General features: G+C 39.8%; 1 protein-coding gene across 3 annotated transcripts in view; it reads right to left on the bottom strand.

Moving 5' to 3' along the window:
* KITLG (KIT ligand) overlaps positions 1–27076 on the bottom strand; it is a 105793-nt gene that overhangs the window by 42064 nt on the left and 36653 nt on the right. For 2 of the 3 annotated variants that reach the window (XM_070788924.1, XM_070788923.1), the window contains exons 2-3: positions 21792–21905; positions 7662–7724 (exon numbers count right to left, since the gene is read on the bottom strand). In XM_070788924.1, coding sequence (XP_070645025.1) covers positions 7662–7724; positions 21792–21905 — 177 coding nt within the window. The remainder of the gene's footprint in view (positions 1–7661; positions 7725–21791; positions 21906–27076) is intronic. The other variant, XM_070788925.1, reaches the window with a different exon arrangement.

Below are 27076 nucleotides of genomic sequence, written 5' to 3' on the forward strand. Positions count from 1 at the left end.
TCATTGAAAAGAGTGATGCTGAAGCTCCAATACTTTGGCCACGTGATGTTAAAAGCCCAGTCATTAGAAAAGACCCTGATGCTGGCAAGGATTGAGGGCAGGAGAAGGGGACGACAGAGGATTAGATGGTTGGATAGCATCACTGACTCAAAGGATATGAGTGTGAGCAAACTCCAGGAGATAGTGATGGACAGGGAAGCCTGGAGTGCTGAATTTCATGCAGTTGCAGAGTCAGACATGATTGAGCAACTGAACAATAGTCATACATTGGACAGTAAGGATGGACAAGCAAAATTACAGAACTCCTGCCCTCAGGAAGTTTATAGGTAAATAGATTACAACTAAATAGTTGCACAAATAAACAAAAGCACTACCATTCTAGGAGTACTATTAAAAGTTTCTAATATGAGGGTATGGCTTCCTCAAGGAGAGTAAAGGCTTCCTTCCTTAAAGAAGTGAAATTGAAAATGAACTTGTCAGACAAACAATAAATGCTAGAGAGGGTGCAGAGCAAAGGAAATTCTCCTATGCTGTTGGTGGCAATGTAAATTGGTGCAGCCTCTGTAGAAAAAAGTATGGCAGTTCCTCAGAAAACTAAAACTTGAGCTACCATATGATCTTTAGCAATCCCACTCCTGGGCATATACCTGGGCAAAACTACAGTTCAAAAAGATATATGCACCCCTATATTCATAGCAGCAGTATTTACAATAGCCAAAACAGGGAAACAACCTAAATCTCCATCAACTAAGCTGCTAAGTCGCTTCAGTCGTGTCCGACTCTGTGCGACCCCATAGACGGCAGCCCACCAGGCTCCCCCGTCCCTGGGATTCTCCAGGCAAGAACACTGGAGTGGGTTGCCATTTCCTTCTCCAATGCATGAAAGTGAAAAGTGAAAGTGAAGTCGCTCAGTCGTGTCCGACTCTTAGCAACCCCATGGACTGCAGCCTACCAGGCTCCTCCGTCCATGGGATTTTCCAGGCAAGAGTACTGGAGTGGGGTGCCATTGCCTTCTCCGATCTCCATCAACAGAGGAATGGATAAAGAAGATGTGGTACATAAATACAACAGAAAACTACTAAGTCTTAAAAAAGAACAAAATAATGCCGTTTGCAGCTACCTGGATAAAACTTCACACCAAGTGAAGTAAGTCAGAAAGAGAAAGGCAAATATCATGACATCACTTCCATGTGGAATCTAAAATATGGCACAAATGAACCTATCCACGAAACAGAAACACTCACAGGCATAGTGATCAGACTTGTGGTTGCCAGGAAATGGGGAAGGAATGTGGGGTCAGTAGATGCCAATTATTACATTTAGAATGGATAAACAACAAGGTCCTATTGTATACCACAGAGAACTATAGCCAATATTCTCGATTAGCCATAATGGAAAAAATATTAAAGAATGTATGTATATGTAAAACTGAGTCATTTTGCTGTATAGCAGAGATTGACACAACATTTATAAATCAACTACTGTTGCTCAGTCACTAAGTCATGTTCTACCCTTTGTGACCCCATGGACTGCAGCACACCAGGCTTCCCTGTCCTCTATCTCCTGGGAACAATCAACTATACTTCAATTGAAACATTTTCTTTTAAAAAAGAAAAATCATAGAAGAAAAAAAAAGAAAATGAAAGAGGAGTTATCCCAAGAAAAGGATTGACCAGCACACTAGGTTCAGAGAAAGACTTGCAGGAAAGGAACAGGGGCAGCAAGGGACATGTGAGGCTGCAGGACTGAAGAAGAATCTGGAAAGGTGCCAGATCACCAGAGTCTTGGAGGCCATGTTTAAGGAGCTTCTTTTCCTAAGAGCAACCATTCAAAGTATATGAAGAAGAGGGATAAAATGACCAGGTGTATTTGTTTTGAAGAACCACTGTCCTTTAAAGAAGAGTTGAAATATCAAGTAATAAATCCTTGACTGGTGAGGGAGATGTGAGAAGACCCAGAGGGGGCAGACCAGCAAAAAAAGGTACAAATAGTTGAGAAAGTAAAATCATCCAAAGGGGTGATGGCTGGGATCCATGTTTTTAGGATAACATTATGTATTGCCAATGACTTCTTTGTTTAACCTTGACTTTTAAAAAAATAAAAACTGACATGACAGTAAAGACTGGTTCATGTAAAAATCAATCTACAAGAGGAACTTTGATGAAGGAACGTACATGGTCTTCAAGTATCTTCCCAAAGATCCCAGCTTAGTTGTTAATGAGTAAATACACAGAAATAGTGGAACACCTGAACCAGGGGATTAAAACAAGCAGCACTATGGGGAGAAGATGGACACTGTGCCTCTGGGTGTGATAACTAGAGGACACATCATTCCTTAATGTAGCATCACACCTTGGGATGCGTATTCTGACAAGATGGTTGGAAGGCATCACTGACTCATGGATTTGAGCAAGCTCCAGGAGACGGTGAAAAACAGGGAGGCCTGGTGTGCTGCAGTCCATGGAGTTGCAAAGAGTCAGACAGGACTGAGTGACTGAACAAAAACAACAGGCTGAAATCAAAGTGACCACAGATTACATGGTGTTTCTTCTAGAGGCTCTACAGAAGAATCTCCTTCTCTGTGTCTTTTCTAGGTTTCAGGGATCTCCCACATTCCTTGGCTTGTGGCCCCTTCATCTTCAAAGCCAGGGGTGTAACACCTTCTCTCTGGTTCCTAAACTCCCTCTCATAAGGATTTATGTGATTAGATTGGGTCCACCTGGATATTCCCAGGATACCCTCCCCATCCTCAGATCCTTAATTAATTCTGCAAAGACTCTTTGCCATGGAAGGTAATATAGTCACAGCATGAGACATCTTTGGGGGACCATTATTCTGCCGATCATAGTATCAAAATGCAAATCATGATGCTAGATTAGATCTTGTACCAGAAGAAAAACATGCCAGAAAAATTTGGTAACATTGAAATACAGCCAACAGATTGAAGTATTCAGTTACTGCTAAATTTATTCAAGTGGACAACTGTGGTTATGTAAGAGAAAATACTTAGGAAACACACACTTAAGTATTTAGGGGTAAACAGTCATTTTGTATACAACTTACTCAAGGGGTTTAGATATAAGCATACAGAAAGCAAGAATTTATAAAGCAAATGAAGCAAAATGTTAAAAACAATTGAATCTGTATTAAAAGGTATATGGGTGTATATTCTTATAATCTGTAAATTCGAAGTATTTTCAACTAAAAAGTTAGATAAAAAGTGGTAAGTATGTAATTTAACTAAAAGCGAATTAACTTTATTATGCCAATACCACAAGCAACTCATAGTTTATATCATTTTAGAGAGGCCAGAATGACTGCAGATTCAGCAACTCAATTTCTGTTCTTTCTACAACATGACTAGTAAGTGAAAAGGATCAGAAACATTTAGGATTTTTAGGCTAAGAATTTAAAGGAAATCCTAAGTTTGACAATATTATAGTTTCAAAGAGTTTAAACTAAAATTGGTAATTATCGTTAGATTTAAATACCAACCAGTGGATCATACCCGGCTATTTGTGAGAGACAATCTGCTGGGTAATTTTCTAAAAAGGCACTTAGAAAAGTAACCTCCCCTTTTCAGGAGTATCTGGTTGATTTTTAAAACCAAACCAAAAAAAAAAAAAAAAGTATTCTATTCTAGAGCTTTCTTCTGCCCAGGGCCTCCAGCAGAATTTTATTGGTTTGGCCCCAGAGACTATTTCTGGTACCCGTTCTGGCTCCCACTCCACCCTGTATTGTTTAAAGACAAAAGATAAGGCAAATAAGCCTGAGCCTCTCCACTGGGAAACTCCTCTGGTCTTGGAAGAAACTAACATTTTTAAATGAAGGTAAAACAAAGCATATGACCCCCTGTTTCTACCCAAAGGCTATGTTCGGGTTTGTTTTTCTTGCCAACTGTGGTAGCCAAGAACAGAGTTCCTCCAATTGTGCCAGGATGGTATGCCAAGACCAAATAATAGAGGATTTTTCTCAATTACAGAAACAAGGGGGAAAAAATAGGTGGTAATGAATCATTTTATTTTTATAAGTTAGCTCTTGTTAGCACCAGCCAATACGGAAATCTATGATTCGGCACAATCTATGATTATACCAGCACAAAAGAATCTATTTTGCTATTTTTAGTTTAACACAATTGTTTTTCAAAGAGTTGCATGATTTCTTTAAATGAATTTGGCAGTCCCAGCCTAAGTGCATCTCTAGTCAGAACAGGGTATGTCTTTATTACGTAGATGCTTCACTGAGAACTCTTTACCTTGCTATTAATAGATACCCACATGAAGGGTTAAGAGTCAGATGGCCTAGGATTTCTTTTTAAGACTATCACTTTCTAATTGTTTAACCTTGGTCAAAATGCTTCTGGTTTATAAAGCTCAAGGTGTCATTTGTATAATAAGAATCACAGTAGCCATCCTGCTTTCCTATTTTTCTAATCATCCAAGAAGATAAAAATGTGAAGTCATTTTGCAAGTAGAAAAGCATTATGAAAAGGCCAGCTACACTGAACCCCATAATTACTATTTTTTGAACATAAGGTTAATTGATGTATGTTTGTTTGTTTCTTAAAGTGTCTCATAAAGTGCTCGCTCCATAGTTTTCCCTAAACAAGTACTTGCTGAATGAGCAGATGATTAGATCAATTAAGGTTCAGGCTGCTATAAAATTTACATTACTATGTCAAAGAACTTCCCTTGTTCAATAGGACAGAGATTGACCTAGACTTGCTAGGTCAACAAAGAGGTACCTGGTTCAACAAGAAGGTACATGTTCTAAGGAATTCTACGGAATTTAGTAGATAGTAAAGATTTTAGCATGGACTAATGAAAAGAAATATGTCTTTCAAGAGAATGCTCTTGCAATGACAACCTTACAAAGTTTGGAAGACTTTTTAAACACAAGCACTTAGTGATGTGCTTATTTAACTTATACCCAGAGCACATCATGTGAAATGCCAGGCTGGATGAGTTACAAGCTGGAATCAAGACTGCCAGGAGAAATATCAACAACCTCAGATATGTGGATGATATCAATCTAATGGGAGAAAGCGAAGAGGACCTAAAGAGCCTCTTGATGAGGGTGAAAGAGGAGAGTAAAAAAGCTGGCTTAAAATTCAATATTAAAAAAAAAAAACAAAACACTAAGATAATGGCATCAGCCCCATCACTTCACGGCAAATAGAAAGGAAAGAGGTGGAAGCAGTGACAGGTTTCCTCTTCTTGGGCTCTAAAAGCACTGTGGATGGTGTCTGCAGTCACAAAATTAGAAAATGATTGCTTCTTAGCAGGAAAGCCATGACAAACCTAGACGATGTGTTAAAAGGCAAAGACCTCACTTTGCTGACAAAGGTCCATATAGTGAAGTCTAGGGCTTCCTGGTAGCTCAGCTGGTAAAGAATCCACCTGCAATGCAGGAGACCCTGGTTTGATTCCTGGGTTGGGAAGATCTCCTGGAGAAGGGGAACAGCTACCCACTCCAGTATTCTGGCCTGGTGAATTCCATGGACAGAGGAGCCTGGCAGGCTACAGTCCATGGAGTAGCAAAGAGTCAGACAAACCACGTGATTTTCACTTTCACATGGTCTTTCCAGTAGTCACATACAGATGTGAGAGCTGGACAATGAAGAAGGCAGAGTGCTGAAGAATTGGTGCTTTTGACTGTGGTGCTGTAGAAGACTCTTTAGAGTCCCTTGGACTGCAAGGAGATCAAACCAGTCAATCTGAAAAGAAATCAACCCTGAATACTCTTTGGAAGGACTGATGCTGAAGTTCCAATACTTTGGCCACTTGGTGCTAGAGCCGACTCATCAGAAAAGACCCTGCTGCTGGGAAAGATTGAAGGCAGAAGGAGAAGAGGGTGACAGAGGATGAGATGGTTGGATGGCATCACCAATTCAATGGTAAACTTGGGCAAACTCTGGGAGGTGGTGAGGGACAGGGAAGCCTGGCAAGCTACAGTCCACGGGCTTGCAAAGAACTGGACATGATTTGGCAACTGAACAACAACAATTTGCTGCTAAGTCGCTTCAGTCGTGTCTGACTCTGTGCAACCCCATAGACGGCAGCCCACCAGGCCCCCCCGTCCCTGGGATTCTCCAGGCAAGAACACTGGAGTGGATTGCCATAGTGACATGCTTATTAACACACTTGAAGTGGTAATAATTTTGATGGATGTGTCCACAGAAAGGACTCAAAGTCAACTTGCAAGAAGTCAATGTGTAATAAGTATTTTTGGTGTTATAAAAAGATGTCAATTTGCAGAGCAGAGAGTAACCCAAGTGGCTTTAAATTAATTCAAAGGAGCACAATACAGTAGTTAAAGTGAATCAACATGGAACATATTATGTGTCGAAGCATTTTGCAAAATATGAGCAAGTTGTAAAGTCATATATGCATTATAATGGTATCAACATAAAATATGCAAAACATGGAATCATATATATATGGATGTAGAGTTTGCTATCAAAGTATAAGAAAGAGTAGGGCTACTGTGGGCTGTTACACTCAACACAACTCTGAGGGGATGGTACCCTTATGTCAAGCCCTGGAAACATGCATTGGAATGAGAAACTCCAGCTCAGAATACTTATTCCTAAGAGATAAGCTCTCCCTAAGAGAAAACTAGTACTTAAGGGTATAGGAGAGAGGCATATATGGGGCTTTAACTATATTTATCATGATTCACTATTAAAAAGTACATTTGAAACCTATTTCCAGGGCAAGAATAGAGATGCAGAGGTAGAGACTGGACTTGCAGACATGACGGGAAAGAGAGGGATGGGGGAAAGGGTAGAATGAATTGGGAGATTAGGATTGACCTAATATGCACCACCATATGTAAAACACATAGCTAGTGGGAGCCTGCTATCTATATATAAAAGCACAAGAAGCTCAGCTTGGTGCTCTGTGATGACCTAGATGGGTGGGGTGGAGGTGGGTGGGAGAGAAGTCCAAAGAGAGAAAGGATATGCATACACATGGCTGATTCACTTCATTGTACAGCAGAAACAACACTGTAAAGCAATTATACTCCAATTAATACAGCTGAAGCAAATATTGCAAAATGGTAACATCTGACAAGTTATGTGACGGGTCCACAGGCATTACATTAGTCCCTATACGTGAAATATTTCTTCATGTCTTAATACTAACACTACATAATTAGAACATCAATGAAAATTTTTGGTTACAGTCATAAAAGCATATGTACAATCATAGCTACCTTTTTATTGTAAATTTTGAAGAATCAATCACACTGCAAATAAACTCAGAGATAAAACATTTTGTGTTCTCAAATTAAATAGGAGACTTATATAGGACCTTTTTCAGGTATGAAAGTAATTTACATAATTTTACACTTGAGCCTTTGTTTGTAGGAAGGCTGAAAGAAAAACAGAAGTCAGTGGCTAGCTATAAAGAAGGTGATCTTATGTGCTTTGGGAGTATAGGGGTAAGATACATGCTGAAATGTTCACCCCAAACCAAAATTTAGCAGTTGCCTGAGGAAAAAATATAAATATACAAGTCAAATTCCAAAGATACCTTCTTCAAATTCTGACAGTTAGCAAACTCTTAAATGGCAGATAACTTCCTATCTCAATATGAATGACCCCGTTTCTTTTGTCAGCTACCACAATGAAACCCAGAAATGTACAGTTTACATACCAAAACGTCCATCCCGGGGACATATTTGAGGGTTATCATATAGTCTTTGGGAAGATTTGCCACCTACAGAGACCAAAAGAAAAAAAAATCTGTAAGAAAATCCATACACATCAGTAAATCATATTGTTTTTAGGGGTTTAGAGAAAAACACCTGCAAACCCAGGATGCTTTTAAATTACCTCTGATTTTCAACATTTACATACATAGTGATTTTTCATTCTTGATTTCCCTTTGCAATCAAAAGCACTCTCCAGAAATGAAATAATAATACAAATCTTTTTTCACTCCAAATTCAGTTATGGGTGGCTAACGATAATTTACTGAGTTTGGAAACATGATTTGAATTTCAGCTTCCATCTGTGGTCTTGGAATTTCCCTTCAGGACTATTTTCCTATTTATTCCTCCGAAGGATCAGTAACACAGTGTATTTTTCTCGTTAAGTGGTTCTCCAAGTGATACGTCAACGGCACCAGGGAACCTGTTAGAAATGCAAAGTCTCAGGCCACACCAGACCTACTGAATCTTACTAAACAAGTCCTCCAGGTGATTCTGATGTGTGCTCAAGTTAGAGAACTACTGTTCTATGTTAATCCTAGAAAAAAAAGTGTTAAGTTTCAAAAGAACAATGATACTTACAAGTTGCACATGCTTTATCAGTTAATTAATTTAGAAAGATTCAGTTCTGTGATATAATGTAACCTACTTGCCTGGGACTAAATGTATGAGATGCCTCAAATGTTTAACTAGCTTCCTTTAAAGACTTTCAGAAAATATCTAACCCATTTCCATCATTCATTGTGGCATAAGTTGAACAAGCACCTGATTTAGAACCAGGAAATTTAGAACAAATCTCAACTCTACTTTGGTTTCTCTCATCTGTAAAGTGGAGATAAAAGTATCCATGTCCTATATACACTACCACGTATAAAATAGCTAGCTAGTGAGAAACTTCTGTATAACAGGGAGCTCAGTTTGGTGCTCTGTGGTGACCTATCACAGTGGAGATGGGGGTGAGACTCGGCGGGCGGAATATATGCATACATATGGCTGATTCACATGGTTGTAAGGCAGAAACCAGCACAACATTATAAAGCAGTTGTCCTCCAACTAAAAAAAAAAGTACCCGTGTCTAAGAGTCAATTTAAGAATTTAGATGAGTGTGCCAAACATCATAAACAATCAATCCATATTCTTTACTGAGAGCTATACTGGAAACTGACTTCCAAGGCACAAGTTCTAGTAAGTCACAGAGTTTTAAGTTCACTTGTCTCCTTTTCTACATATCACCAGCTCTGACATCTCACTCTTCTAGAACAGTTAAAATTTCCTTCTGTAGAATATGGCCCATTTATTTTATGTACAAATTGACTTAGCCCGCTGGGTCTTAAAACAATAGACAATGTAAAAATGCGGTTTTGCTCTATTATATCTTCAGTGGGTCTCCCTGCTCCGGCAGACTCATTTTCCCCTTTACCCTGTTTCTTAAATCATCACTATTCTCCATCGTGAGCTAGTACCTGGTGCATATTTTCAGGCTAGTTCATCTCTGACAAGACTCCCAGAACACAACCCTTATGTTTCTTCTTGGCTTTGCCAATAGCTTCTAGAATTTGAGAACAATTTGCTGAGAAAAGAATCTAGGTAAAGGCATATGCAGTCAGAGGGGAGCCAAGGGAGGAAGGGATCCCATCATGCGTGCTACCATCCAACGTCCAATGGAACCACCTCCCTCTCATCTCAGCCTCCAGCCTAACACTTACCAAATACTTACCATGTTCTAGCACTGTGCTCATTATGGGCTTATGTTGTGTGATCGCATCCAACCCTCAGAATCACTTTCACGTAGGATTGCTAAATTAATGAATGAAGAACTTAAGACTCCAAGAGGTCAAGTAACTTGACTGAGGTCACACGACTACTACCTGTCAAGTCTGGACTAGAACTCAGGTCTCTGACAGCGGGGCCTCCATTACCTCTCAGCTCAACTTACACATGGTCACCCATTTACTCTCTGCACACTTGTCCCAGATATTTCCCACTTGTGAGGCTCACCAACATCCCTCCTCGTGCCACCCGCAAGAGAACAGTCAAGTCTGCACTGCTTACTGAGAACACATCTGCACTGCCACAGAAGGTGGCCTTCTTTAAGTTCAGGGTGACTTTTCACAGTAACGTTCTTTCTCTTGGCCAAACTTCCCATCATGCTTCCAGGATTTCTTCTGTCTGTGGATCTTCACCCCCATATTTGAAAAGCAGACGGACCTCATCATTTTATGTAAGCCCTGGTGGAAAACAGAGCTAACAGCTTCACAGGTATAAAAGCTGGAATCAGAATGAGCGCACCATTCTGTTTTGTTACGAACCAACAGGTAAGTGAAAGCCATTCCAGATGGAGAAATGGCACAAAATGGCAGGTGTTCTGAACACAGGCGCTTGACAATCTATCCCCCTTCCTTATGCACAATTAACATTATCGGAAAATAAACACAGAACTGACCAAATTAGTATTCAGAAAACTTATGATCTGAGTATGTACCAAGAGAACAGAGGAAATGTAAAGATCCGCTGGCCAATTCTGTTTTGTTAGTAATTGACATGTAAAAAATTGGTGCAAAAAAATCAAACAAATCTTACCACACTGGGTTGGGGGGGGGGGGCAGTATATCATAATAATTTCTGCCTTAAACTGATTTACTGATATTTAGTTTCTAAGGGATCTGAAAAGGAATACTATTTTTGAAAAATGCTTTAAAATTTTAAAAGGTTTTGGACACAGTCTCTGCCACAACCAAGATACATATTATTGGGTCTATTTTACCGAACGATACATGGAGGCTCAGAGGGGTTAAGTGGCATCTCAGGGTCACAGACATGAGTACACAGTGCGAGTGAGCACACAAATCCCGGCTCTGAGTGCTGGTCTCAGCAGTTATCTGTGGATCAGTCTGCGCGTTATTACTTTCTTGGATTGCACTGGTTCATTTCCAATCACATTTGGAAGAGAATTAAGGAAGTCAAGTTGTATATTTTTTATGGCCACTTCATGAATTATTATATTACTTTCTAAGCATTCACAGTATGTTGAATAGCATCCAAAAGGCACAGATAACCTCGTGATAAATTCAGTTTCTCTTATGCATGGTGAGCACTGCAGAAATCTGAGAGAGTAGAGGGAGCCTTTGGCCTGGAACTAGGAAGATAAGCTGTTCCTTCGAGGCAGTTACTTTGACAAAGGACTCCCAACACAGGTCCTGGGGACACACTGCTCAGGCTGGATCCAGGTCCTGCCACGTGCTAATTCAGAGATCTTGGGCAAGTTACCAAATCTTCTTTAGTCTCAATTTCCACATAGGTAAAATGGGGATCACAGAACTGAGCTGGTATTAAGACTATACAAGGATAATGTAACTTATTTAAAATACTTAGTTATTTAGTGTTGTGTGTAAACGAGTACTTATTAATTGCAAGGGAGAGGGACATCTGCAAAGACAGAGACATGGTAGACCAGGGGCAGATCATTCAGGCTCTAGCCAGCCCACATCAGTGAGGGACCTGAATGTTGGGCCACGGAGGCCAGGTGGGAAGCAGTAAGGTTCAGTGGAACCAGTTCCACCACTAGATCCCTACAGGTCACTGTTGTCTTAGGCACATCACTTCCTCCCTGTGGAACCTATACCCCTCATCTGTAAGATGAAGAAGTTGAAGGAGAAAATTACTAAGAATTCAGTCGGATTTACCTTCCTCGTGTAAGCAGTGGTGCTACATTGAGTGTGTTTAAGCAGGAAGAAAACGTGACAGTCAATTTAGGAAGGTTAGTTTGGAAGTACTCTTGCCTGGAAAATCCCAGGGACGGAGGAGCCTAGTGGGCTGCCGTCTATGGCGTCGCACAGAGTCGGACACGACTGAAGCGACTTAGCAGCAGCAGCAGCACTTTGGAAGTATGTACTAAAGCAAAGAGAGAAGAGAGACCAGGGGCAGTTTAGAAGACCAGTGGGAGAGTACTGAACACACATTAAATATTTTTACAGAGATTAAAAGCTGAAAAAGCAGAGATGTGCTTTAGATTCCAAGGAAGCATCCTGCTGGTAAGGTTATATGGATTCATATCCAAGGCTACAGACTTTGTAAACCTAACTGTCCTGGTAAAATAAGTTCAGGGCAAAAATTAAAATGAAATAGAACCTAAATGATGGAAAATTTACCAAATCTCAAGTTATTCCAATGAAAGAAATGGTTTGGAGTGTAAGGATTTAAACACTGTACTAGATTAGAAAATGCATAAAACTTCTGAAACAAGTCACTTTGTGATATGATGGGCTTCCCTGGTGGCTCAGATGGTAAAGAATCTGCCTGGGATACGGGAGATCTGTGTTCAGTCCCTGGATAGGGAAGATCCCCTGGAGAAGGGAATGGCAACACCCTCCAGCATTCTGGCTTGGAGACTCCCATGGACAGAGGAGCCTGGTGGGCTATAGTCCATGGGGTTGCAAGGGGTTGCACACAATTGAGAAACTAACACTTTCACTCAATTACTAGACAGGCCCACTTGCTATCTTTTCATTTTTTTGGATATCTTAAGGATTGATCATACTCAGTGACACTAGGGGGGAAATGCCTAAGAGAATAGCATGTGGAAATGCTAGAAACTCGGCCAAGAAAAAGTCTTTGCAAGCCAAACAGTCATTGGCTGCTTACCATGCCCTGCAGAAAAAGAAGTCAAAGTCAGAACATTTAACTCCCTCTCTAGATCACTGATCTAAAAGATTTGGATCTCAAGATCCAAACATCACTGAAGTCTCTCAGTCTTGTGAAATCAGTGGCTTTTTGGACATCCTTGGTGAGATACTCGTCTCAGTTGTTTCTGTCAAGATCTTGATAAGAATCAAAACGCAATGATAGTAACTCATGATTCCCTTGACCCTACATAAAGCAGCGCACACATAGTTGACCTTTCTGAGGGAAGAGTCCAGTTCTCAAAGTCTCTGAGACACAGAGAAGTTTAAGAATCACCGCTGATTCTTAGAGCAAAAAAAGCCTTCTATGCATGTACTTAAAATATCCCAGTAATACCCCAGTTTACTCCATGCCACAGCTTAGTGTAACAATGGTTGTTCAGTCTTCAGAAATAACACAGAACAAAGCTTTTGCCATTTTATTTCCCCTTATAAGCCATTTCTTGTTAATACTGACTAAAAATCTAACCAGGTCAATCGCTTTTTTCTTTTTTAAATAATAACTCAATTAGTGATTTAGAAAAAATTAACATGACAACTCACAAGCCTTTCTGGGTCTTTTCTCAGTGAAGAATACCTAAATACGTTTAGATGATCCTTGTCTCCTTCAAATAAAAGAGATTAAAAACATTTGGTCTCTACCATCTAACACAGGGAACTCTACTAAATGCTCTGTGGTGACCTAAATGAGAAGGAAATCTAAAAAAGAGGGGATATATGTATAACTGATTCACTCTGTATGCAGCAGAAACTAACTCAACATGTAAAGCAATGATACTCCAATAAAAATTAATTTTAAAATGTTGGTCTGCTTCATAAACATACCTTATGATGATGACTCCTGTTAAATAGTACTAATCTATAATTTCCTAATCATAAAATAAGATGACTTCTACCTAGCAAGTACAATTCAAGAGGATAGAATGATAGTTCTTAAATTGCAGTCGATACTGACATAAGTAAAGACATCATAAATTATGAACCGGGTTCTTATGTTCCAGAGATGGGCAGTTATGGGTTCATACCTCTATTCATCTCCCAGCTTCCAAGTGAGAATCATCAGGTTACTAACCATCACTAGGCTTCAGCTGCCTAATCAATACAGTGGTGCATTAGTCAGGCTTCCCTTTGACCCAGACAGTAAAGAATACACAGGTGGACAAAATCATTACCTTCTAGGGTTGCAATGACTAAAACAGAGAATCCACAGACAGTGCTTTGCATGGTGCTTAGATGTTCACACAATAATATCTGCTGTAAAAAAGTCAAGGGGCAGGAGATACTGTACCTAAGTGGTTTATCTTACAAAGGAAGAACAACATTTTCTTTATGATAAGATTTACATGCTTGGCAACACAGCTAGTCAGTTTTTACAAATATTATTTCTAATATACTCTGTCCTTTAAATACTAAGTCCAAAATTTACTTTAAATAGAGAAAAAAAAATGTACTGACTACAGGAGTAGAAAGTAAAATGCTAAATATTGCAAATTAATAAAAAATCAACTTTAAAAACTATCCAGCTATCAAACCATTGTTCTTCAATGGTCAAACAAAACTATGGGGGACCTCTGCTTTTAAAGAGAAGATATACTTAGAAATGGGGAGACTCAGAGACTCCAATTGGAGAAGGAAATGGCAACCCACTCCAGTGTTCTTGCCTGGAGAATCCCAGGGATGGGGGAGCCTGGTGGGCTGCCGTCTATGGGGTCGCACAGAGTCGGGCACGACTGACGCGACTTAGCAGCAGCAGAGACTCCAATCCTCCATTTTAATGCAGTGATAATTCTATCCAAACATTGTACTTGAAGAGAATAAAAATTCAGCACTATTCAAAACAGTCCACTCGAAGTGTGAAATTTGTTATCTAAGAATATTTTTATAATCTCCTATTATGTCAAACTATAAGAGGCATGTATTAATATAATCTGTTTAAAATAATTGCCTACTGAAAGACCAGGAAAGCCACAAATTTCTGACTTTACCCTACTGATCTATAGACTGACCTTGAAAAGACAGAGTGATTTCCACTTTTACAAGATGGGGGCTAGAACAGCAACCTGCCTTAAACATTTTAAGGAAGACAAACAATTACCCAACAGATAAAGATAAAAATGTTTTCAAAAAGCAGCAAAGTCACATTCAATTAAACTCCCCCAAACGAAGAAAAATGATCATAAATGAAGGAAACAGTAGAAAGAACAGAAGGAAAAACTAATTTGATCTATTTCAATGTTTGGATTCCTTTTTTATCAACACAATCATTAAGAGCTGCAGTTGAACCACCCAAAGATACAAGTTTTTAAAGTTTGATTCACTACCTTCCCAAACACCCTTTCTTTTTTTTTTTTTTTAAATTTTATTTTATTTTTAAACTTTACATAATTGTATTAGTTTTGCCAAATATCAAAATGAATCCGCCACAGGTATACATGTGTTCCCCATCCCGAACCCTCCTCCGTCCTCCCTCCCCATACCATCCCTCTGGGTCGTCCCAGTGCACTAGCCCCAAGCATCCAGTATCGTGCATCGAACCTGGACTGGCAACTCGTTTCTTACATGATATTTCACATGTTTCAATGTCATTCTCCCAAATCTTCCCACCCTCTCCCTCTCCCACAGAGTCCATAAGACTGTTCTATACATCAGTGTCTCTTTTGCTGTCTCGTACACCGGGTTATTGTTACCATCTTTCTAAATTCCATATATATGCGTTAGTATACTGTATTTATGTTTTTTCTCCTGGCTTACTTCACTCTGTATAATAGGCTCCAGTTTCATCCACCTCATTAGAACTGATTCAAATGTATTCTTTTTAATGGCTGAGTAATACTCCATTGTGTATGTGTACCAAAGCTTTCTTATCCATTCATCTGCTTATGGACATCTAGGTTGCTTCCATGTCCTGGCTATTATAAACAGTGCTGCGATGAACATTGGGGTACACGTGTCTCTTTCCCTTCTGGTTTCCTCAGTGTGTATGCCCAGCAGTGGGATTGCTGGATCATAAGGCAGTTCTATTTCCAGATTTTAAGGAATCTCCACACTGTTCTCCATAGTGGCTGTACTAGTTTGCATTCCCACCAACAGTGTAAGAGGGTTCCCTTTTCTCCACACCCTCTCCAGCATTTATTATTTGTAGACTTTTGGATTGCAGCCATTCTGACTGGTGTGAAATGGTACCTCGTAGTGGTTTTGATTTGCATTTCTCTGATAATGAGTGATGTTGAGCATCTTTTCATGTGTTTGTTAGCCATCTGTATGTCTTCTTTGGAGAAATGTCTATTTAGTTCTTTGGCCCATTTTTTGATTGGGTCGTTTATTTTTCTGGAGTTGAGCTGTAGGAGTTGCTTGTATATTTTTGAGATTAGTTGTTTGTCAGTTGCTTCATTTGCTATTATTTTCTCCCATTCTGAAGGCTGCCTTTTCACCTTGCTAATAGTTTCCTTTGATGTGCAGAAGATTTTAAGGTTAATTAGGTCCCATTTGTTTATTTTTGCTTTTATTTCCAATATTCTGGGAGGTGGGTCATAGAGGATCCTGCTGTGATGTATGTCAGAGAGTGTTTTGCCTATGTTCTCCTCTAGGAGTTTTATAGTTTCTGGTCTTACATTTAGATCTTTAATCCATTTTGAGTTTATTTTTGTGTATGGCAAACACCCTTTCTTTAGGTAGGTCTGAGTCTGCCTTTTAACACAAGTCTTGCAACATTTTTTAGAAACAAAGCAAAAAGTTCTGTAAACAGATGAACTATTATGCTGAGTAAACATGCCAGAAGGATTTAAAATAGAAACCATGGGGACTACAGGTGTAGTACAAAACGTCCAAGAAGAAATTAAAAAGAAAATGACAGTAAAGTCACAAACCATGTGCTTCTGTGACACGGGAGTCACCCCAAGCAAACAAACTTAAGATTTGTGGGCAGAGTGCAAGTTGCCACCCACAGCAAAGGCAGAACTGGCAGCATTGGCAAAGGAATGATTTTAGTTGAATAAATTACAATGAGCAAAGGGTACAAAGGTATTTTCAACCCACTTTCTTTTTCTCAGATAAAATGTACATACGTTATGCCTGCAAAGGAAGTAAATCTAATCTGATATAACCTCCTTTAGTCAAGGCATAACTGGATTATTCCAACATGTACAATCTGAAGAGGCAGGACTATGGAATAAGAGAATCTCAGGGCTAAAATGGGCCTCCCGAGTTATCCAATTTGCTAGTTCTTATCTTTTGGGGGGAGGGTTACAGACTTCTCTGGGAAGCATGAAAAGTTATACATGTTCTTACACACACACACACTAGGCTTCCCTCATAGCTCAGTTGGTAAATCCTCTGCCTGCAATGTAGGAGACCCGGGTTCATTTCCTAGGCTGGGAAGATCCCCTGGAGAAGGAAATGACAACCCACTCCAGTACTCTTACCTGGAAAATCCCATGGACGGAGGAGCCTGGTGGGCTGCAGTCCATGGGGTCACTAAGAGTCAGACACGACTGAGTGACTTCACTTTCACTTTTCACTTTCATGCATTGGAGAAGGAAATGGCAACCCACTCCAGTGTTCTTGCCTGGAGAATCCCAGGGACAGGGGAGCCTGGTGGGCTGCCGTCTATGGGGTCGCACAGTCAGACACGACTGAAGCAACTTAGCAGTAGCAGCAGCAGAAACACATAAGGCACACAGCAAGCATAATTTGGAATTTCATTTGAAAGAGTTTGAAAGTTTATGAATTCTAGATTCAGAACTACTGATCATGTCCTAATTCCTCATTTTCAAAACCAAAAGTTGAATCCCAGAAAGGTTCAGAGATTTATTTGTCCAAAGTCACACAGCTGGGTAATAGCAGAGCTGGTATCAAACACCCCAGTAAGCCTGACCTACTTCAAGATGCTTTTTTGCTCCACTGTTCTCCAGAGAGAGACTGTGGTTATCTGTAGCCATAAAACTGAAAAGTCACTCATGTCCCGGTTTGAATTAGTGCAATCAATGAGTTTTAGGCTAAGGATGGGAACGCCACTTCTTTTCAAATATGGAAACAACCCCATATTGTAAGTATAATTTATTACCTCAGTAGTCCTGACCTATGCAAATAACTATCACCTGGGACGTCAGTCCAACACATTAAGCTTCCTACATCTCATCTCCATAAGCTGCAATCCTATATTTCTGAGGCAGGGCCCTGATGGCTAAACTTTTCATAAGGACCCTCAGAGATTGTGACTGGATGGTTCTCAAGTAATATTCCACAAAACGGTGGTTTAGAGACGTGATTTGCAAACATTTTCCCAGAAGCTCAATTCTTTGTTCCACCCAAGTTTTATTCAGAAACCCAGAAACATAAATAAAAGCAGAGCTGCTGGGTAGTCTCTTGAAGCCAGTCTGAAAACCACTGTCCTAGAAGACAACACAGGTATGGGACCAGGAGCTGGAACTCACCACTCACGGATCTCAGTTTTCCTATTTATGAAATTCTGAATTCTCTAAATTCAGCTCCAGTATCCTGCTGCTGCTGCTGCTAAGTCACTTCAGTCGTGTCCAACTCTGTGCGACCCCACAGACGGCAGCCCACCAGGCTCCACCCACCCTGGGATTCTCCAGGCAAGAACACTGGAGTGGGTTGCCATTTCCTTCTCCAATGTGTGAAAGTGAAAAGTGAAAGTGAAGTTGCTCAGTCGTATCGGACTCTTAGCGACCCCATGGACTATGACCCCACAAACATCACTACCATCACACTACCATTCTGTCCTCAGTTGCTAAGTGTGGCCAACTCTTTGTGACCCTGGACTGTAGTTCACCAGGCTCCTCTGTCCATGGAATTATCCAGGCAAGAATACTGGAGTGGGTTGCCATTTCCTCCTCCAGGGAATCTTCCCAACCCAGGAATCAAATCCGGGTCTCTTGCATTGAGAGATTCTTTACCACTGAGCCACCAAGGGAGCCCTATACTACCATTACTAACATAATATTTAGCACGCACTTGCTATGTTCCTAGCACTGTTCTTTTATTTAATCTTTGAAATCACTCTATGAGGTTAAGTACAGTAGATCCTTGAACAACACGTGTTTGAATTTCGTGAGTCTACTCATACTCCTGTTTTTCAATAGTATTACACTACTACACAATCCACCCTTGTTGAATCCATGGATGCAAAAACCACAGCTAGGGAGGAACCTTATATGCAGAAGGCCAACTATAGGCTGTGAGACGATTTTCCACTGCCAAAAGGTTGGCACTGCTAACCCCTGTTGTACTATTAATCTATTATAATGATGAGGAAACTGAGGCACAGAGAGATCATGTGACAATAACTGTGGTTATATATATACATATATATGTATGTATATATATATACACACATACACATTCTCTTATTCCATCTACACCATAAAATTGGGAAGAACTGAGCTTTAGAAAGATAGTTTCTTATCTAAGGTCAAAAAGCATGTCTGTCAGATGCTAAAATCCATTCTAACCAAAAAATCAGTACAAGTCGGATCCCATACTTTACCAGAAAATATTTTAAATAGCATCCATTTTCATGTGGTTATTGTGGTATTAGTGATCTGCTTTCATATATTCATAGAGATGGCTTAGCCCCAAACTAGATTATAAACACTCTGAGACCAGGGATTATTTTATATCTTTCAATTTCCTACTCTATGAAATACCGGCTGTGCATTAAGTAGGTCTTTATTCAATCAGAAGTGATCTTCTAAATCCTTTTTTGTTATTAACTTGACTTTTCCCCCAATAATCTGAAGTAAACACACTAATTTCATTTAGATCAACTCTTGAAATTAAAAAATTCCCCTATGAGTCAGTTGCTGGAAGGGAGAAAAAAGACTTTTTCCAGCTTAATGATTTTACATTTCCCCCTGCGGAAAGGAATTATATTAATATTTTACTGTTAATAAGTATCTCTTTCCAGGCATTTCTTTCCCAAAGTTTCTTGCATTTTTCAACTGATAGGTAACAGACTGAAAATAAGCAGATGGTTAAAGACAAGAACAGAAAATCTTGGAAGGTGCTTACAATACCTACTTATGCCACTTGAAAATATCAGTTTGACATTTCACAGGAAGTGGTGCTCATTAGGTAATATTCTTCAAACAGCAAAAAATACTGACAATAAGTAATTTTTCTTAAATGCCAACTTAATTTTGGACATGCTTAGCCTGTGGTCAGATACACCATCACCTTCCATCTGTGATTCCTTGCCCACATATTTGAAATTGGATGCCTAGGACTACTTCCAATCTCCCCTGCTCATTGTAGCTCCATGGTTCCACAAATAACCCCATAAGAGTTGTTAATTTCCCAGCTGTGACCTACTTTAAGTCTATTTTGGAGACTCATATTAATCTAACATATATGTAAACCCATACAACATAGAAAAAGCTATGGTTTTTCCGGTAGTCATTTATGTATGTGAGAGTTGGACCATAAAGAAAGCTGAGTGTCAAAGAATTGATGCTTTTGAACTGTGATGTTGGAGAGGACTCTTGAGAGTCTCTTGGACTGCAAGGCGATCAAACCAGTCAATCCTAAAGGAAATCAGTCCTGAATATTCATTGGAAGGACTGATGGTGAAACTGAAACTCCAATACTTTGGCCACCTGATGCAAAGAACTGACTCCTTAGAAAAGACCCTGATGCTAATAAAGATTGAAGGCAGGAGGAGAAGGGAACAACAGAGGATGAGATATTTGGATGGTATCACCAACTCTATGGACATGAGTTTGAGCAAGCTCCAGGAGTTGGTGATGGACAGGGAAGCCTGGAGTACTGCAGTCCAGGGGGTTGCAAAGAGTCAGACATGACTGAGCAACTGAACTGAACTGATACAATGTAGATAAAACTGGTCATAATAAGAAATGAGGTTAAAGTAAAGTCACAATATTTTGGTCTCTAAACTTTGACAGCATAAACCATCTAAAGCAATGGTTCTTAAATCTCCTTTAAGGAATATCTTTAAAATGTAGATGCATAGAGCCCTTCCTCAGACCTGTGTAAACAGTGGGGCCCAGACACCTGTGACTTTCATGAACGCCACAGATAATTTTGTTGCTGCATAGTGATGCACATCCTTACTTCATTTATTGAACAAACATTTCACGAGGGTCTTTGACCCATACCAAATTTTGAATATAAATGTTTTCTTCTTAGTATAGTTCCTTGGCTAACAAACTAACAAGCAATTTGAGGAAAAGGATCATGATCTATGTTTTGAAAAAGTACTTCCCCCAGCCCATCCTTAAACCCAGCTGGGCATATAGGAGGCAAATGTTATAGTGCTTGGATCACCAGCCCCTCAAATAAAACATGTTGATACACCTTCAGATACTGCACCAGAGAATACTTTTAAGCCTGGACTTTGTAGGTATCCAAAGAAATCTGCATGGTGTGTGTGTGTGCATGTATGCGTATATTCTTAATTGTACATTGAGACTAAGCTAAGCAAGACTCAGATTGTAACATTAAACTTCTGTTTTGAAGCTTGGTTATGAACCCAAAATAACAACATATACACCAGGAAATGCATATCAAAGTAGGAAAGATAAATATCTCAACAAATATACTTTCCTTTCTTTTTTACATACTACAACCCACATCACTCTGCTCTCAAAATAATATTCATATAACTGAGTGCCACTGGGCACTTACAAAATCAGGAACTTACAAAACGGCTTTTCAAAGTGTGTTCACTCCGAAAGCAAGAGTGTAGCTCCAATGAACACGTACAGCCGCCGCTAGATCATGAGGCTCGGGAGGAATCCATTTCAGAGGCTGGGTCACGCCCTCGCTCTCTGCGGTCTGCCTCTTGAGAGAGGCTGGCAGTGACAAAGGGGCACTAGTGAAAAACGGCTTTTGCTGGGGGAAAGGCTACGATGGGATGGATGTGGGAGATGTGTCTGGTCAACGCTGGGGCAACAAACGACTCCAACTGTGTTTACTGAGCGGGCAAACACCCACCCGCGTGTAACGGGTCTTAGAGCAGTTGGAAACGGGAGAATGAGCAGCTCGGACCTCCTTTTGTTAGGCTCCTTAGAGAAGAGCAGGAAGACGTGTGGAGGGAAAATGAAACTTGCCTACGAGATAATGGGGAACAAGCTAGTGCTCACACATCAGCAGACAAAGCACCCGCCAGCGTCCTTCACTGCCTGCAAAGGAGATGAAGAGGCCAGCAAGGAAACAAAGTCCCTCGAGTGAGGTGCGGCGGGCCACCCTTACCAAGACGCTCTGTGACCGCAAGTATCGCCTGACCTGCTCCCTACAAACCCTTCAGCACAACTCGGTGACTTTTCTCCTGATCTCTGAAAGACACTAATCTGGGGCAAGAAAAAAAGGAAATCTTTTTCAAAAAGTACAAGAGTCAGAGCAATTGAAAGCATTCCTTACCAATTTTGTAACGTCTTTCACATCATCAGTCACACGGTTACTGCAGATCCCTTGAGTGTGGACGAGAGGATTAAATAGGAGCAGTTGAAGATAAATGCAAGTGATAATCCAAGTCTAAATGAAAAGAGAAAAAATGCTGGTGACCATCAGTAAATATCCATAGTCACTCAAACTATTAACAACTAACATTTTCTGCCTTAATGTGGAAAAAATAATCTATCTTGTGGGTTTTTTTTTTTTTTTCTTTGAATACTACTGGTTTAAATACCTTACACACAAACTATGCTAACCAAATTTCTTAAAAATTCTCAGTTAAAATATGGTTTGGTTTTTCATTTCAATGACAGTATCGTTAACTTTTGTCAAAAACGTTCTATGGGCAATTCCCCAATGGCAATTAGAAATGAACTTGTAGCAACATGAGAAGAATTTATCACTTAAGCTATTTTCTAAAAACTAGGGAATGCATAAAATTTGTACCTTAAGGCACCAAAAAAATTTTTTCTCTACTTTAAATGTAGACTGTTTGGCAAGTAACAGCAAAACTCTGAGCATTGCTTTAACCCAATAACCTACTAGAACACCCAGTTAAAATGAGAGAGAGATATTTAGATCTAGGAGAGAATTTAAGTTGTGAGACATCAAAAGAGTCATTGTTTTCAATCACAGTTTTTTAGCGATTTAACAAGGAAAAATATTTTCTTAGTCAATGAGAAGCCATTTTTGAACACCAGCATGAAGTACTCACACACACACACACACACACACACACACACACACACACACACACACACATGCTACCTCTCTTTCCAAATAACTCTTTCAACCATGTTAAATAGTTACTTTTATGCCTGGCTTACTTTTTCTTATTACCCTGTGTTTTATATTTCTAAAAATTAGGGCATCTATTTTTTTCCCCTCAATATCTTTACAAGACATAACAGCACCTGGAATATAAAAAGCTCTTGCTAAATATTTGCTAGATGAATCAGTGATCAAGGTTAAAAAAGAGTCTAATGTTTCAAATTTGATACCTATTTATTGAACTTGTATGAGACAGGGACTGAGCCAGCCCGAGAATTGTACAAAGGTGATAAGACTCCCCTGAAATGCAGATTCAGGGAAATAAGTAATACACACACCCTGCGATAAATGTTCTGGGAACCCAGAGGAGGAAGCAATTAATCAATTAATCTTAAGGGAGAGAACTCGTGGCAGAAAGGTAGTGCCAAGAAAAGCCACAGAGAAAATGTGACTCCAACTGGATTCTGGTGGACAGAGGAGGAATTTGCAAGAGTTGACGGGGAAGGGATGAGCATTCCAGGAAAAATAAACAACAGGAGATGTGATGATATTTTAAAATGTGAGAATTCTTTTATGAGTTAACAGTCATCTATGGCATTTTAAAATTACACAAAGGCCCATCTGCACACGGCTAGAAATCTTTCCTACTTATTATGTAACCAGCCATGTATTAAATGGAACTGGATTATTATTTTCAATTAATATCTGCCAGCTTAATAGATATTATACTGGACCAAGTTACAATGATCATTTACTAAAATTTCTAAGACTACAATGCTTCCTACATATAAAAATGGAGTGTAAACAAAACTAAAATCCCTTCATTGTTTTACCATTGTAATCTATGAATGTTAAGTAATCCTGCTTAATTTTGTTTAAGACTACTTAGAGCTTGGTGGGATCCTGCTCTTCTCCCTTGGGCCAAAATAAAGACTAAATTGTGTACATCAGGGGTCCCTAACCTCTGGGATCTAGTGCCTGATGATCTGAAGTGAAGCCAAGTAATAAATAATAGAAATAACATGCAATACATGTAATATGCTTGAATCATCCCCAAACCATCCCCATCTCTACCCTGGCCTGTGGAAAAATTGTCTTCCATGAAACTGGGCCCTGGTGCTGAAAAGGTTGGGAACCGCTAGTGTAAATGATTTGTTTGGGGGATTCCGCTTTTTGGACAATCCCAACACATAACATCTCCTCTAAGAGTCTCCCTTCATGTATGTAAATACAATGCTTAAACTCAAAGTGTCTCTCACACTGTCATCGCTAAAATATAACCCTCCCTTGAAATAGATTTCTCCAACACCCTCTTTCATGATCTAACTTTGGAATCCTCCCTAAGTATCTCTATAATGGGCCAATCTCTAATAACCTTATTCATATTCTAGGCTGTAAGAAATATAAAGGCACAGGGATGAGGGAGGGAGGACTCGATAAAGGTGATCAAAAGGTACAAAGTTTCAGTTGAAAGATAAAATAACCACTAGGGATGTACTGTATAATGTGATAAATATAGTTAGCACTGCTCTATGTTATATATGAAAGTTGTTTGAGAGTAAATCCCAAGAGTTCTTATCACAAGGAAAAAAAAAATTCTGCTTCTTTACTTTTGTAACTATATGAGATGACAGATGTTCACTAATCTTAATATGGTCATCACTGCATGATGTATGTAAGTCAAATCACTATGCTGTGCAACTTATATAGGGTATATGTCAATTATATCTCAGTAAGACTGAATTAAAAAATAAATAAATATAAGGGCAGAAATTCTGTTGATTTCTCTTTACCATGTTTTATGCCTGACATTTAAGAAACGCTATACAAACATTTGTTCACTCATTCATTCATTCAGCAAATATTTATTAAGCACCTAGTGCTACTGTGTGCTGGGCACTGTTCTAGATGCTGGGGATATATTAGTAAAAAAAAAAAAAAAAAAGCAAAAATCCCTACCCTCATGAAGCTTAGCTTCTAATGAGAGAAGGCAGACCATGACCAATAAAACTGATAAATAACCAGATTATATAGTATGTCAAAAGTGTACCATGAAAAGAGAAAAATTAGATCTCAGTAAAGGGACTGGAATTACAATGCCTACTGTTCTCTACTAGCAGCAGGGTCTTAGGTTCAAGGGGACAGTCACACTCATGAGGCGTTGGAGGCTTCACCTAGCACCAAGTGTACTACTGAGCTCTGAGAAAGGAAACAGGAGAGATGACAAAGAGCACGCACAGCAGAATAGAACTCACGACTGACTGCTGCACCATCTCTAATGTCCACATATCACTACACCCTTGGGGCATGTGGCAATGATTCACAGTGCTGGGTGGGCAGGACCACTTCTCAGGCTTATACCTCGCTAGTTGAGTAGCCCCTTCAGGGACATGCCATGAGCTGCCACTCATTCTCCATTACAGCTCCTCCCACCAGTAACAGTCTCAACAATAAAAGGCATACTGGTGATTGTTCTGCTACCTAGTAACCAGCAGGACTCTCTTGGGTGAAGTTTAGGTATACTCCTATCAGTTACTTGAGTTCTTGATACAAAGAGGAAGGTAGATCGCTTCTCAGCCTTTTGGCTAAGATCAAGTGAGGAAGGTAGAGAGGTCAAATCCCCAGGCATCTCTGAATCTAGAGAAAAGGCCACAGTACCAGCTATTAACGCCACCTCTCTTTCCCCAGAGACTGAATGACTGCAAAAATAATGCTATTTTGGTGGGGCCTCATTGGGAAGGCAACGTTTTATCAAAGATTAGATGGCACTAAGGGAATTATCCATGCAGATGTCTGTAGGAGAGTGGTATAGACAGAGAAAGAGAAGCTACTGCTAAGTCCCTAAGGTCTATTTTGTTGTTTTCAATTGAATCTTTCAAGATATTTTATTATAAAAGTAATATATTATCATTACCAAACACTTGGAGAATAAAGAAAAAACCTGCTTGGAAAGTCACTACCCTGACAATTTTTAGAAAGTGTATCTCCCCCCACCATTATAAAAGAAATGCATCTCATTGATTTAAGGAACCTGCTTTATTTAAGGAAGAGCAAGAAGAAATCAGGGCTTCTCGGGTGGTGCTAGTGGTCAAGAACCCACCTGCCAATGCAGGAGACAAGAGACTTGGGTTCTATCCCTAAGTTGGGAAGATCCCCTGAAGGAGGGCAAGGCAACCCACTTCAGTATTCTTGCCTGGAGAATCCCATGGACAGAGGAGCCGGGTGGGCTACAGTCCATAGGGTTGCAAAGAGTTGGACAGGACTGAAGCTTAGTACACATGCATGCATGTGAGAGTAAAGAGGGAGCAATGAAGATGATGATGTCAAAGGGAACAGGTCAGATCATGTAGGGTCTTGTATACTCATCTGGATTTTTGACTTTTACTGTGAACCAAGAGGGATTCGTTGCAGGATTTTGAGCATAGGAGACAGATGACATGTTATATAATAATAATACTAAAAACCTGGTCGTTTCTTACAAAACTGAACATACCCTTACCATATGATCGAGCAATCATGCTCCTTGGTCCTGTCCCAAGGAGCTGAAAATATATATCCATACAAAAACCTGCTTACTGATTTTTATAGCCGCTTATTCAAAACTGCAAAACTTGGGAACAGCCAGAATGTCCTTCAGCAGGTGAATAGATGAATAAACTGTGGTATATCTGGGCAATGAACTTTTACTCAGCACTAAAAAGAAATGAGCTATGAAGCCATAAAACGACATAGAGTAAACAAATACATGTTACGAAGTGAAGAAGCCAATATGAAAAGACTCTACACCATTTGATTCCAACTCCTCTGTCATTCGGAAAGGGCAAAACTGTGCAAATAGTAAAAAGATCAGTGTTGCCAGGGGTTGGAGCGGGAGGCATGCACAGACAGAGCATGCACGCATGTGTGCTCAGCTGTGTTCGACTCTGTGTGACCCTATGGACTGCAGCCCACCTGGCTCCTCTGTCCATGGGATTCTCCAGGCAAAAATACTGCAGTGGGTTGCCATTTTCTTCTCCAGGAGATCTTCCCAACCCAGGGATCGAATTCATGTCCCTTGCATTAGTAGGCAGATTTTCTTTTTACCACTCGGCCACCTGGGAAGCCCACAGAGCACAGAAGATTTCTAGTGCAGTGAAAGTACTCTACGTGATACTATAATTGTGAATACATGTCATTATATGTTTGTCCAAACTCAGAAAATACACCACCAAGAGTAAACCCTAGCATAGACTATGGGCTCTGGGTGATTAAGGTGTATCAACATAAGTCCATCAGCTGTAACAAATGCACCAGTCTGGTGGGAGATTATTGATAATGAGGGAAGCCCTGCATGTGTGGGCGTAAGGGGCACTGGGGAAACCTCTGTACCTTCCTCTCAATTTTGCTATGAACTGCTCTAAAAATATAAATTCTTTCCCTAAAAAAAAAAAAAATTTTTTTAAAAGATCACTTCTGATTGCTGTGGTAAGAAGAGACTCAGG

This window comes from Bos indicus, chromosome 5, assembly GCF_029378745.1.
Source record: "Bos indicus isolate NIAB-ARS_2022 breed Sahiwal x Tharparkar chromosome 5, NIAB-ARS_B.indTharparkar_mat_pri_1.0, whole genome shotgun sequence".
In the NCBI taxonomy this organism is placed as follows: Eukaryota; Metazoa; Chordata; class Mammalia; order Artiodactyla; family Bovidae; genus Bos; species Bos indicus.